This window comes from Muntiacus reevesi, chromosome 3 (assembly GCF_963930625.1).
Source record: "Muntiacus reevesi chromosome 3, mMunRee1.1, whole genome shotgun sequence".
Taxonomy (NCBI): domain Eukaryota; kingdom Metazoa; phylum Chordata; class Mammalia; order Artiodactyla; family Cervidae; genus Muntiacus; species Muntiacus reevesi.
Genome location: NC_089251.1, coordinates 22,801,345 through 22,814,404, shown reverse-complemented (window position 1 = coordinate 22,814,404; position 13,060 = coordinate 22,801,345). Strand labels below are relative to the sequence as shown.

Sequence of the window (13,060 nt, the reverse complement as noted above, 5' to 3'; positions counted from 1 at the left end):
CTCTCAGAGTTGATGTTTTCAGCGGTGAAGTCTAGTGGTGCTAGATATAATACATGAGTTAATAGAAAATAGGATCAGAAATATATAAAAATGATTTCTTATGTAAGAGTCACCTATGATGTGTTTGTGTGTGTACTTTTCCATATATCTTGGGTGTCTATGTTGTATTAGTTATTCTTATATTCAAGTGAACCAATTTAAGATATTTCAGTTATCTGTGTGTTCTTTCTCCAATAGAGTCCATCAATTTTCCATACTTAAGGGTGTTGTGTTAAGTGCAGCCTTAGGTTAGTTAGGGTTAGTCACTTAGTTGTGTCTGACTCTTTGCCACCCCATGGACTGTGGCCTGCTGGGTTCCTCTGTCCATGGGATTTACCAGGCAGAAATACTGGAGTGAGTTGCCATTTCCTCCTCCAGGCGATATTCTTGACCCAGGGATTGGACCTGGGTCTCTTGCATTGCAGGCAGATTCTTTACCATCTGAGCCACAAGGGAAACCCACTTTTTCACATATTACTAAATAACTGGACACTTATCTTAACCTTTCTTTGTATTTAACTTTTCTTGTTTTCAGAAGGAGTGTAGTAATAAGCGTCTTATCGAATTGCTTACAAAGATTAAGTCTGTTATGTTTACGGTGTTTGGGATAGAGTAAGAGCTCTGCAACTATCAGCTGCCATTTTTATGATTTTTCTTGGAGTTCCTCTTAATGCTGGCAGAATTAGAGTGGTCTTACCCTCTTTTGCCTTCTCCTTTTTTCCCTCCCCTCCTGTCCCTTCCTTCTCCTCTCTCCATTCTCCTTTCCTTACGTTCAATAAACATTAATTTAGGCATGTTTATTCCAGCAACCAAAATAATGAAAGGGTCCCTCTTGACTCGGAGGGACTAACATGCCTGCTAGGCATGGCATGCAGTCATGAGTCTGTCTTCTTGTGTTTAGATTCTGATTCAGCCAGTCTGAGCTGTGTGATCTGTGTCAGCTTAATGGCTTTGAACGTTACCTTCCTCAGATGGAGATAATAGTAAAATATTCCCTAGACAGTCCTGAAAGTTATATCTTGGACACTGAGAATTCTGGGTTAATCTTGGCAAAAACTATAGAGAAATTCTTTGTGTCATTCTTGCAACCTTTCTGAAAGTCTGAAATTTAATTCTAATAAAAATTTACCCTTTTTTCAAAAGCCTGTCCCAAAGAAAAGCTACTACCTTTCTCCTTTATGTCATTTATATAAATTGGACCAGTGAGTGCTTCAGGGACTTTTACTCTCCCAACTGAAGTGATGTGGTGGAGGTAGAAAGTGGATATTTGGAATGGATTTTGGGAAGCTGAGGTATGGTGGACAAACAGGTGTACAAGGAAGTATATGAAATTTTCAAAGACAGATACCACTGTCTTTAAAATTTTCCGTTAGTCCTGACTTGAAAATGTAGCACTTCTCTCTTAATTTCAGAATGTCAGTTCACTTGCTGTGTTTCATCACTTTGGTGATAAAGGATCTTTATTGTACATTATTTATTCAAAATTAACAATAACTTTATTATTTTTTTAAATTGTCTTTCACTTAATTCTTATTGATCTGGAGGTAAACACAGTTTTCATTTTGTTCATTTGCCTTAAATTAGGAAGGTCATCGTACCTTTGTTGTGTCCATGGTCACAAGTCATCAGCGTGTCTTTCCTTGCAGTGCGATTATGTTCTGACCGGATTGGCCTCATCAAGGAGTGTATTCGCCAGTCCCCCACGTGCTACAAGCAGTCCACCAAGCTGCTGGGCCTTGCTGAGCTGCTGAGGGTAGCAGGTAGGTTTTGAATGGTTGACTGCAGAATCTGTGTTATTCTGTGCACCATCCTAGGAAAACACTGGAATATGCGCTACTAGTTGAGAGAGGAGCTGCTTTTCAGCAAGGTTTTGTCTTTTCCAGAAAGATTGGCCTGTTATAAAAATGTGTTCCTTTCTCCCAATCTGAGGGCTGTCTTTTCACCTTACTTATAGTTTCCTTTGTTGTGCAAAAGCTTTTAATTTTCATTAGGTCCCATTTGTTTATTTTTGCTTTATGAGGAAACAGGCAAAGGATTAATCTCAAAAATATACAAGCAACTCCTGAAGCTCAGTTCCAGAAAAATAAATGACCCAATCAAAAAATGGGCCAAAGAACTAAACAGACATTTCTCCAAAGACATACATATGGCTAACAAACACATGAAGGGATGATCGACATCACTCACTATCAGAGAAATGCAAATCAAAACCACAATGAGGTACCATTACACGCCAGTCAGGATGGCTGCTATCCAAAAGTCTACAAGCAATAAATGCTGGAGGGGATGTGGAGAAAAGGGAACCCTCTTACACTGTTGGTGGGAATGCACACTAGTACAGCCACTATGGAAAACAGTGTGGAGATTTCTTAAAAAACTGGAAATAGAACTGCCATATGACCCAGCAATACCACTTCTGGGCATACACACTGAGGAATCCGGATCTGAAAGAGACACGTGCACCCCAATGTTCATCGCAGCACTGTTTATAATAGCCAGGACATGGAAGCAACCCAGATGCCCATCAGCAGATGAATGGATAAGGAAGCTGTGGTACATATACACCATGGAATATTACTCAGCCATTAAAAAGAATTCATTTGAATCAGTTCTAATGAAATGGATGAAACTGGAGCCCATTATACAGAGTGAAGTAAGTCAGAAAGATAAAGAACATTACAGCATACTAACACATATATATGGAATTTAGAAAGATGGTAACGATAACCCTATATCCAAAACAGAAAAAGAGACACAGAAGTACAGAACAGACTTTTGAACTCTGTGGGAGAAGGTGAGGGTGGGATGTTTCCAAAGAACAGCATGTATATTATCTATGGTGAAACAGATCACCAGCCCAGGTGACATGCATGAGACAAGTGCTCGGGCCTGGTGCACTGGGAGGACCCAGAGGAATGGGGTGGAGAGGGAGGTGGGAGGGGGGATCGGGATGGGGAATACATGTAACTCTATGGCTGATTTGTCAATGTATGACAAAACCCACTGAAATGTTGTGAAGTAATTAGCCTCCAACTAATAAAAAAAAAATTAAAAAAATAAAAATAAAAAAATAAAAATGTGTCCCTATGTTGAGCTGCTTGGACCTCTGTCTTTTAAATGAAGGCATACTTATTTGGGGTTCCATGATCATGCAGCGTCAGAAGGAGAAGTCGGAGTTACCGTCTATAACCAGAAAACTTAAAAAGTAGGACAAGCCAGCTCAACTAGTTCACCTTCAGTTTCCACATTTGGTGTAATATTTTTGAACCTTAATAATTACTTAGAAAAATTTGTGCATTTACTGTTTGGCCAAGTTTTCACATGCATTATCTTATTTCATTTTCTGTTGATATTGTTGATGTTCTCTTCCTGTTTTGTGAGGGGAATTGAAGATATTTGGTAGACACATTTATGTTTTAAAATCTAAATAGAACTCTTCTTCTTAAGGCTTTATAGTTTTAGTAAATTTTATTTTCAGATGTCCTTTTCTAGCCTATCTGAATGCATAACACTAGCATTTTTACCTCTGGCCTTGAGGATGTGCTCGGGCATCCCTTGGGGGCCAGGCAGCCAGGGAGGTATCTTGGATGGCTGCAGAGAAGTTGAGTGTGGGATCTGAAGACTTTCCCAGTCCTTACTCTCCTATTAATTTGCTAAATGACTTAAGCTTCAGCTTCTGGAAAATAGAAATGACACCCCCTGCTTTAAGTCTAGGTCATGAGACCCACGTGAGTTAATGCATACGAAAGCACTTTGTAAACTTGAAAGCACTCTGATCATCAGGGAAGAATTTCATGAGGATCCAGTTCATAGACACTAATGAAGCAGTCAGGGATGCTGTCTACATTTTCCATGTACCTGCCTACTATTGTCAATTTCCATTTTCATCCCTGTGACACTGACCTGAAAATAGAAATATCAGTGATCGAGGTAAGCCTGCATTTTTAATGGTATGAACATTACTCTTCAGTCCTGCCCAGTACATTTATGTGGAACACCTGGTGTTCAAATCACTTTCCTTTATTGCAGCTATTTTAGTTCTCATATTTGGAACCATCTCAACTTGACCACCTCTGTTTCACAAACTTGAATGTGGAATCTGTGTTATAACTTCAGTCCAGTATCATTAAAAGAGAAGACTAGTATCCATATTTCACTCAGCATGGTGCTTTTATTGTGAGCCCCCTGAGTGCGCGTAATAGCTACTATGTATCCCTGACTGCTGTGTGCTAGCTCCCTTCTGTGCCCTTTTAACACACTGGCTCTTCTGCTGTTCACTGCAGGCTCTCCTTACCTGCATTTTACAGATGGGGAACTAGAGGCCCCAGAGAGGAAAGTAATACCACTTTGTCAAGTACTTTGGATACAGAGTTCTGTGACACACCTGCTGCCCTCTAGGAATTTAGCATCTTAGAGGGCTGCAGAAGCAGAGAACTGTGCTGCATCATGGGGTATGATGGTAGTCCACGGCTTCTGTAAACAGATGTTAGAGAATCTGAAAGACAATTGTAATATTTAGCTGGGAGCGGAGTGGTGTTAAGAGAGGGATCACAGGCGGGTAACATGTATCTGAAGCTTACAGAATGCTGCGGTTATTTATTGCTGCTTTAGAAACCACCCCAAAACCTAGCAGCTTAAAATAACAACAGTCATGTCTTCTTATCTCTCCCAGTTCTAAAGGTTGACTGGGCAATTCAGGGTCTTTTATGAAACAGCAGTCAGATATATCAGCTAGGGCCATGCTCATCTCAAAGACTGCTTTGTTCACATGTCTGGCACCTGGGCTGAGAAGACTGAAAAAGCGGGGTGTTGGAGTAGCTCAGGCTTTCTCTTCTCTATGTGGTTTCTCCTTACCATCTTTCCTTATGTTGTTGTCAGACTACCTGGATTTCTTATGTGGTGACTGAGGGCTCCCAGAGCCAGTATCCCAAGGGAAACCAGTAAAAGTTTCATGTCATTTTGCTGTAATTTAGCTTTGGAATTTGGGCAGCTTCATCTCCATTGTGTCCTATGCACGGAAGCAGTCACACAGGCCCTCCCAAGTTCAAGGGAAATATTTACAGGCTCCACCTGAAGTTGACTGGGCTTGGGTGAGCCTGAGATGGCTTCCACAGCTGTTGGGACAGGCCTGTGTTACTCTCTGGCTGGTGTCAGAATCCTCAGCCCCTTGCCCCGGGGAGCTCTCCATGGAGCTTCGTGGGCATCCTCTCAATTTCTCCTGGAGCATTTGGTCCAGAGAGCAGGGCAGAGCCTGTAGTACTTTTGTACAGCCTCGTCTTGGAAGTCAGACTCCATCGTTTACAGCTTACTCTGTTAGAATAAATCACTAGTCATCCCCACTCAAGGAGAGGAGCAGTAAGCTCCATCTTTAGAAGGGAGTACGAAAGAATTTGCGGACATAGTTTAAATTATATTTCATATATTCAAAGTTTTGTCCTGTTACCATTAGCATTTTCTTCAAACTAAACATTTAGACCATTTTCTTTAGTAGATTTCTAGTCCAGTTCTACTCCTGGCTCTTCTGCCCATGAACTTGGCTTTCTTTGTAGGACTTTTCTAGAACATTGTTTTCTTTTTTTTTTTTTTTTTTTAAATATTATTTTATTAGTTGGAGGCCAATCACTTTACAACATTTCAGTGGGTTTTGTCATACATTGACATGAATCAGCCATATAGTTACACGTATTCCCCATCCCGATCCCCCCTCCCACCTCCCTCCCCACCCGACTCCTCTGGGTCCTCCCAGTGCACCAGGCCCGAGCACCTGACTCATGTATCCCACCTGGGCTGGTGGTCCGTTTCACCATAGATAATATACATGCTGTTCTTTCAAAACATCCCACCCTCACGTTCTCCCCCAGAGTTCAAAAGTCTGTTCTGTACTTCTGTGTCTCTTTTTCTGTTTTGCATATAGGGTTATCGCCACCATCTATCTAAATTCCGTATATATGTGTTAGTATACTGTAATGATCTTTATCTTTCTGGCTTACTTCACTCTGTATAATGGGCTCCAGTTTCATCCATCTCATTAGAACTGATTCAAATGAATTCTTTTTAACGGCTGAGTAATATTCCATGGTGTATATGTACCACAGCTTCCTTATCCATTCATCTGCTGATGGGCATCTAGGCTGCTTCCATGTCCTGGCTATTATAAACAGTGCTGCGATGAACATTGGGGTGCACGTGTCTCTTTCAGATCTGGATTCCTCAGTGTGTATGCCTAGAAGTGGTATTGCTGGGTCATATGGCAGTTCTATTTCCAGTTTTTTAAGAAATCTCCACACTGTTTTCCATAGTGGCTGTACTAGTTTGCATTCCCACCAACAGTGCAAGAGGGTTCCCTTTTCTCCACACCCTCTCCAGCATTTATTGCTTGTAGACTTTTGGATAGCAGCCATCCTGACTGGCGTGTAATGGTACCTCATTGTGGTTTTGATTTGCATTTCTCTGATGATGAGTGATGTTGAGCATCTTTTCATGTGTTTGTTAGCCATCTGTATGTCTTCTTTGGAGAAATGTCTGTTTAGTTCTTTGGCCCATTTTTTGATTGGGTCGTTTATTTTTCTGGAATTGAGCTTCAGGAGTTGCTTGTATATTTTTGAGATTAATCCTTTGTCTGTTTCCTCATTTGTTATTATTTTCTCCCAATCTGAGGGCTGTCTTTTCACCTTACTTATAGTTTCCTTTGTTGTGCAAAAGCTTTTAATTTTCATTAGGTCCCATTTGTTTATTTTTGCTTTTATTTCCAATATTCTGGGAGGTGGGTCATAGAAGATCTTGCTGTGATTTATGTCGGAGAGTGTTTTGCCTATGTTCTCCTCTAGGAGTTTTATAGTTTCTGGTCTTACATTTAGATCTTTAATCCATTTTGAGTTTATTTTTGTGTATGGTGTTAGAAAGTGTTCTAGTTTCATTCTTTTACAAGTGGTTGACCAGTTTTCCCAGCACCACTTGTTAAAGAGATTGTCTTTTTTCCATTGATATACAATGGAAAATAGAACATTGTTTTCAAGCCTGTTTTGCTTATGTTTTTTCTTTTAGTCACCTGCTCAGATCACCTGATATATAAACTAACTTTCTCACAATGAAACTATAAAATTTAAATCCATTTTACTTTGTATTTATGGTTTTTATCTTTTTATTTGTCATTATTGATTAGAATTAGAACATTGAAATACTAGAGTAAATAGGAAAAAATGTTTAAATTCCCTATTTGGAGGAAAACTTTTCCTCTACCTACCTACGTTGGAATGGCCTGTCTGGGGCTGGTATATTGGTATTTTACTGAAATATCACAGATTTACAATGTTGAGTTAGTGTACAGTGAAGTTATCCAGTTATAAATGTACATATATTCATTCGTTTTTAGATTCTTTTCTCATATAGATTATTATGGAATATTGAGTAGAGTTTCCTTTGCCATAATGTAGGTCCTTGTTGGTTATGTATCTTATATATAATAGGGTGTAAGTGTTCATTTCAGGTTTCTCATTTATCCCTTCCCACTGATTTTGTTTTCTTTATCTGTTAGTCTGTTTTTGTTCTGTAATAATTTCATTTCTTTTCTTTTTTTAAAAAATTGGATTCCATGTCTGAGTGATGTCATAAGATATTTGTCTTTGTCTTACTTTACTCAGTATGACGTTTTCTAGGTCCATCTATGTTGCTGCAAGTGGTATTATTTCATTCTTTTTTATGGCTGAGTAATATTCCCTTGTATATGTGTACCACATCTTTTTTATTCATTCCTCTGTTGATCGACATTTAGGTTGCTTCCATATCTTGGCTGTTGTAAACAGTGCTGCAGTGAACCTGGGGGTGCAGGTATCCTTTTGGATTATGGTTTTCTCTGGTTACATGTCCAGCAGTGGGATTGATGGATCACATGATAGTTTTATTTTTACTTTTTTAAGGAACCTCCATACTGTTCTCCATAATGGTTGTACCAATTTATATTTTATATGATGTTGATATTAATCATTGATCACTTTGGAGACTGAGAGATAATTTCATGATTAATAAACAGATTGAAAGGTCTAAGTGGCCTTGACCTTTTGTCCTGTTGTCTTAAAAAATCTTTCTAATCTCTGTTTTTCATTTGAGAATTAATTAGAAAGATAGAGTTAAGGAACTCCTCTATCAATCGATACTACCCCAAACAGTAAGTTGTTTGCATGTGTTTATAGGTGAAGACCCGGAAGAAAGGCGTGGACAGGTTCTCGTCCTTCTAGTGGAGCAGGCACTGCGTTTCCATGACTACAAAGCTGCCAATGTGCATTGTCAGGAGCTGATGGCCACAGGTGAAGTAGACACCCCTTAACACTTGGCTAATGTTCTCTCTCATGGAAGAGGTCTCTTTTGAAATCACTTGGTCTAATTGGTAAGCCAGCCACACTGTGTTCATAAGCCTTGGGAGATGTTTTGTGAGCACTGATAAGTAGGTATTCCATGTGCTTGTATATTAATGTAAATACTTTAATGGACTCAAGGGGTTACGTTTTATCTGGGATATGGCTGCTTTCCACTCCATATTAAAAGGCTCATAATTTTAATAGAAATTTTATGTAAAATATTTTAATTTTAAAATATTATAAAATATGTAAATATCTTAATTTTTATATATTTGTCATATAAAAGAAAAATTTCAGATTTGAAATATCTGTAATTTGTGACTCCATTGTCAGTATTTCTATCCTTTAATTTCTTTAAAAGATCACAAAATCCTTTTCTAATTTGAGCAGTTGGGAAGTAGCTTGCCACTGATATTGAAATTATAACTCAAGTCTCTGGAGGATAAGCAGGTTTTATTGTGGAATAATTTCTTTATGAAAGAGCACATTCCCCAGAGGAGTAGCCAGTAATGTTGTCTTGTCATAGGCTCTGGGCTAAATGATCTGCTTTTTGTAATTGTGCCTGAGTATGTGGCAACTCAGGCACACTTAGCTGTTTACCTACTGCCTGTGCATGCCTATGTGTGGCTGACATGAAGTGCTTCACTTTGTGATACCTTCTGGTGTTGTACACTGATGATTTGTATGCTTGTTGTATACTGGTAAAGGAAATGATTATTCTGACGCTTGTTAAAAATGGTAGGGAAGACTTTATTCAGGACTTTTGTAATGGGAGAGAAATCAGGCTCAACTCCAAATACAGAAAAGACAGCTGGGAATTTATGACTGTGGATCAGATTGAGGGGATCAACAATGGTTGAAAAATTACAGTGATGAGAGATCCAGGATAGGGGCATTTGTACTAAACCGACTTACTGGTGGCAGGCCAGAGTGATCAGATACAAAGAGTGAGAGATTCTCTTTAAACTGACTTGGCAGGATTCTTGACTGAATCTGGGTTATAACAGGTTCAACAAAGACTGGGCCAAGGTAGAGGCCTCATTAGAAGAGGACTCAGAGAAGCCTGAGTGAAGTTTGGTCAAGGAGAGTGTTTGGCGATACATCTGTGAAAATGTTGAAAACTGGGAAAAAGCTTAACACTTTATAACCTCAGCATTGGAAAACTGGTTTCATGAAAAAACTGACAAATATTAACCTAGTGATTGTGTACCATTAAGTTCAGAATAGTTATGGTATTCTGGAAAATCATTGTCTTAATTCACTATCATTTACTTAGAGAGCTTCGTATTAAATTTATACCTATAAGGATAGTACTTGGATTAATTCTGACTTCGTATATTTAGAGAAATTATCCTGGGCCAAGGCCTTTGTACTTAGAAACAAGACCTACTTTCTAACTGGATCTCCTTCAAATAAGAATGAAGATGCATTTTAAGAGTTCAGAGCATAAACTTGCATAGGGAAAAGCCCTCTGCTAAGAGTCAGACTCTGACTGTATTTTTGGCACTGTCCTTGGACCTGTGTCTTCATCTGTGAAGTGGATGATTCTTTGTAGCTTTCCACAGTAATTTATCTTTTTCTAGTACTTGGCAGTGTATAAAGTGCTTTTAAGTACAGTTTGTTTTAAAATAAAGATTGTTTAATCTTTACAATATTCCCTTAACAACCTTCCTTGGTGGCTCGGATGGTAAAGAATCTGCTTGCAATGAGGGAGACCTGGGTTCAGTCCCTGGGTTGGGAAGATCCCCTGGGGAAGGGAAAGGCTACCCACTCCAGGATTCCATGGACTGTACAGTCTGTGGGGTTGCACAGAGTCGGACATAACTGAGCAACTTTCATTGTCACTTTACAACCAAGGGAAAGAGGAATTACTATTATTTTTGTTTTTTTGCAATGGTGAGGGATGGTGATGTTTGGACCTTTCTCAAGCTCACACAGTGCTTGGGCCACACTCAGTTCTTTCTGAATTCAAATACTCAGTTGTTTTTCTCAACATCAAATCTCAGTAAATTATCTGTAGTCATTGCCAGGTTGATTATTGGTAGTCATTTTCATCTGAAATTTAACGTAGTTTATTGGAAAAACTTGTCTGGAGTACTGCTGAACATCTGGATAATACACTCACCTAATGTTTCTTTTCTATTTTAGATCATTATGTATTTCTGCTTATATAATAATACATATCACTTATGACTGACTTTGCTTTGGTAACAAAAGACCTTAGTAAAAAGCCGTTACATTTTTCAAGTTAGATTGAAAATTTTTTTCTGCTCGTGAAAATCAGTTTGTTTTTTCTTGCCCATTTTTCAGGTTACTCTAAAAGCTGGGATGTCTGTAGCCAGTTAGGACAATCAGAAGGTTACCAGGACCTGGCCACTCGGCAGGAGCTCATGGCTTTTGCTCTGACACACTGCCCTCCCAGCAGCATTGAGCTTCTCCTGGCTGCCAGCAGCTCTCTGCAGACAGAAGTAAGTCTCCCAGTAAAGTAAATCTTGAACTGTATCAAGTGTATTTTGTTGGGTTTGTGGATCTTGGGTTTGTGCTCTTTTTTTTTTTTCAATAATATGAAAATTTTAATTTATGGAAAAGATAGTTTGTTACTTACAAACTGTGAAAAGGGATTTGAAGATATTAGGCTATAAAATAGTGTTGTTGGCTTTATTCCAGTAAAGAAAGGCTACAGGTATGAGAAATAAGAGAATAGTATAGGAAACAAATTATTGAATATAATGGGGAACGTTAGTATTGTCAAGAACAAAGTATATAAGAAGAAGTCCTGTGTAGTATACTGGAAATCATGTGAGTTAAAACCAGTGGTGGCACCATCCCCTTAGAAACTGTTTGGAATTAGCAGGGTGTGGGCTTTGGTTGGAGAGAAGCTCAGTTTCCTAAAATTCACAGGCTAGATCTGCCTCGGGGATGGTATGCCAGTTGTGAAACACATATGTATTCTGAAATTCACATTTTCATCTCCTGGTCATTCATTACATTGTATATCAGGTTTTCCACAGTTAATTCCGCTCCTGAAACCATGGTTGTATCCTTGGGATGGTGTTCATGAAGCCCTGAAGTAAGCCTGTTACCACTAGGAGATAGCATTTTTTGTTTTTTTTCCCCCTCAAAAGAATGCTTTTTAAATTTCAAGTCTACATTGTAAAATGAGGCAAATTTAAAAACCATTTTATTATAATATATAGTGTTCTTTTGCAGATTCTTTATCAAAGAGTGAATTTTCAAATCCATCCGGAAGGAGGGGAGAGTATCAATATGTCACCATTGATGAGTAAAGCACTGCAGGAGGTGAGTCTGGGTGAGAGGGAGGAGGGGTTTGAAAGGTGCTTGTGAGAGGAGTGAAACAAGCACCTCACACTGTGTGTGGTGTGTGTAGACTGTTCTTGTAAGCTTTGTGTGTCTGTGTGAAGTATAGCATTCATTTCAGTTCAGTCGCTCAGTTGTGTACGACTCTTGGCGACCCCATGGACTGCAGCACGCCAGGCCTCCCTGTCCATCACCAACTCCCGGATTCATATGGAGAAATATATAAAACAAAAATGTTCATCTTAATAAAGTATCATAAAGAAAACATGCACGAACCCATCACACAGATGAAGAAACAGCTCATGACAAGCCTTCCCCTGCACACCCTCCTAACTCTTTGCTGTCCCACAGTGGTAGTTTAGTTTTACCTGTTTTTGTACTGTGTAGAAATAATTGCATTCAGTATTACATTTGTGAGGTTTATCCGTGCTATTGTAAGTATTGCAGGTGATTCATTGTTACTGCTGTATAGAGATTAATTGCTATATGCATACATTCCAGTTTATCCTTTCTAATACTGACTGACAATGGTTTATTTTCAATTTTGGTACTGAAATAATGCTATATCAGCATTCTGTAGTGTTCCTAGTGCACATGTACAGACTTGGAAGTGTGTGTATTGAGATAAGTGAGTTTGTTCAACCTCAGTTAATAATCCCTGATGATTCTCTTGAATGGTTTTACCCATTGCACACTCAGCAGCCGTGTCTGGGATTGCCATTTGCTCCCAGGTAGTGCCAACTCCTTTGCATGGATAGTTGTCGAAACTTTACCTCTTAAATGTTTTGAGATACCTGTTTATGATTTTGATTTGCATTTTTCTGGTTGCTAGTGAGATGAACTTACCTCAGGAGGGAGCCTCTTTTGTGAGGTACCTTGTTCAATTTCCTTGTCCATTTTCTGTTGAATTTTAGTCGTTTTTCCCTTTCCTTATTGAAATTCTTATGAATAAAATTCATCTGGATTCATTAAGTATTAATATGTATGAGTCTCAGGAGAGCTGGTCCTAGGAAAGGAAAGAGGAGGTGTGTACTCGCCAATACCTTTTCAGCAGTTCAACCTTTGCTCCCTGGAATTTAGCTTCTTATGACTATTTCTAGCAACACAGAAGTGGCATTTTTTTTTTAGGTCAAAAGCAGTAGGTAGTCTAACTAGATAAATTAAGAGATGATAATTGTCTTTATAGATTGGTTTCCACAGGATTCCTTTAAATGGTAAGCTTCACTTTTAAAGTGTAAAATGTCATTTATTTTCCTAGCAACTATTTTAGAAGACATCTGTTGTGATAAGTGAGCTATATCTTAGCTCCTTTTTTGTTTTTATGTACTTTTTGTGTTTTGTTTGCTTTA

General features: G+C 38.8%; 1 protein-coding gene across 1 annotated transcript in view; it reads left to right on the top strand.

The window, feature by feature from the left end:
- The window catches only part of NBAS (NBAS subunit of NRZ tethering complex), a 312,486-nt gene that overhangs the window by 154,002 nt on the left and 145,424 nt on the right, over positions 1-13,060 (top strand). Inside the window, exons 32-35 of the mRNA XM_065928602.1 lie at positions 1,686-1,799; positions 8,229-8,342; positions 10,704-10,861; positions 11,604-11,693. Coding sequence (XP_065784674.1) covers positions 1,686-1,799; positions 8,229-8,342; positions 10,704-10,861; positions 11,604-11,693 — 476 coding nt within the window. The remainder of the gene's footprint in view (positions 1-1,685; positions 1,800-8,228; positions 8,343-10,703; positions 10,862-11,603; positions 11,694-13,060) is intronic.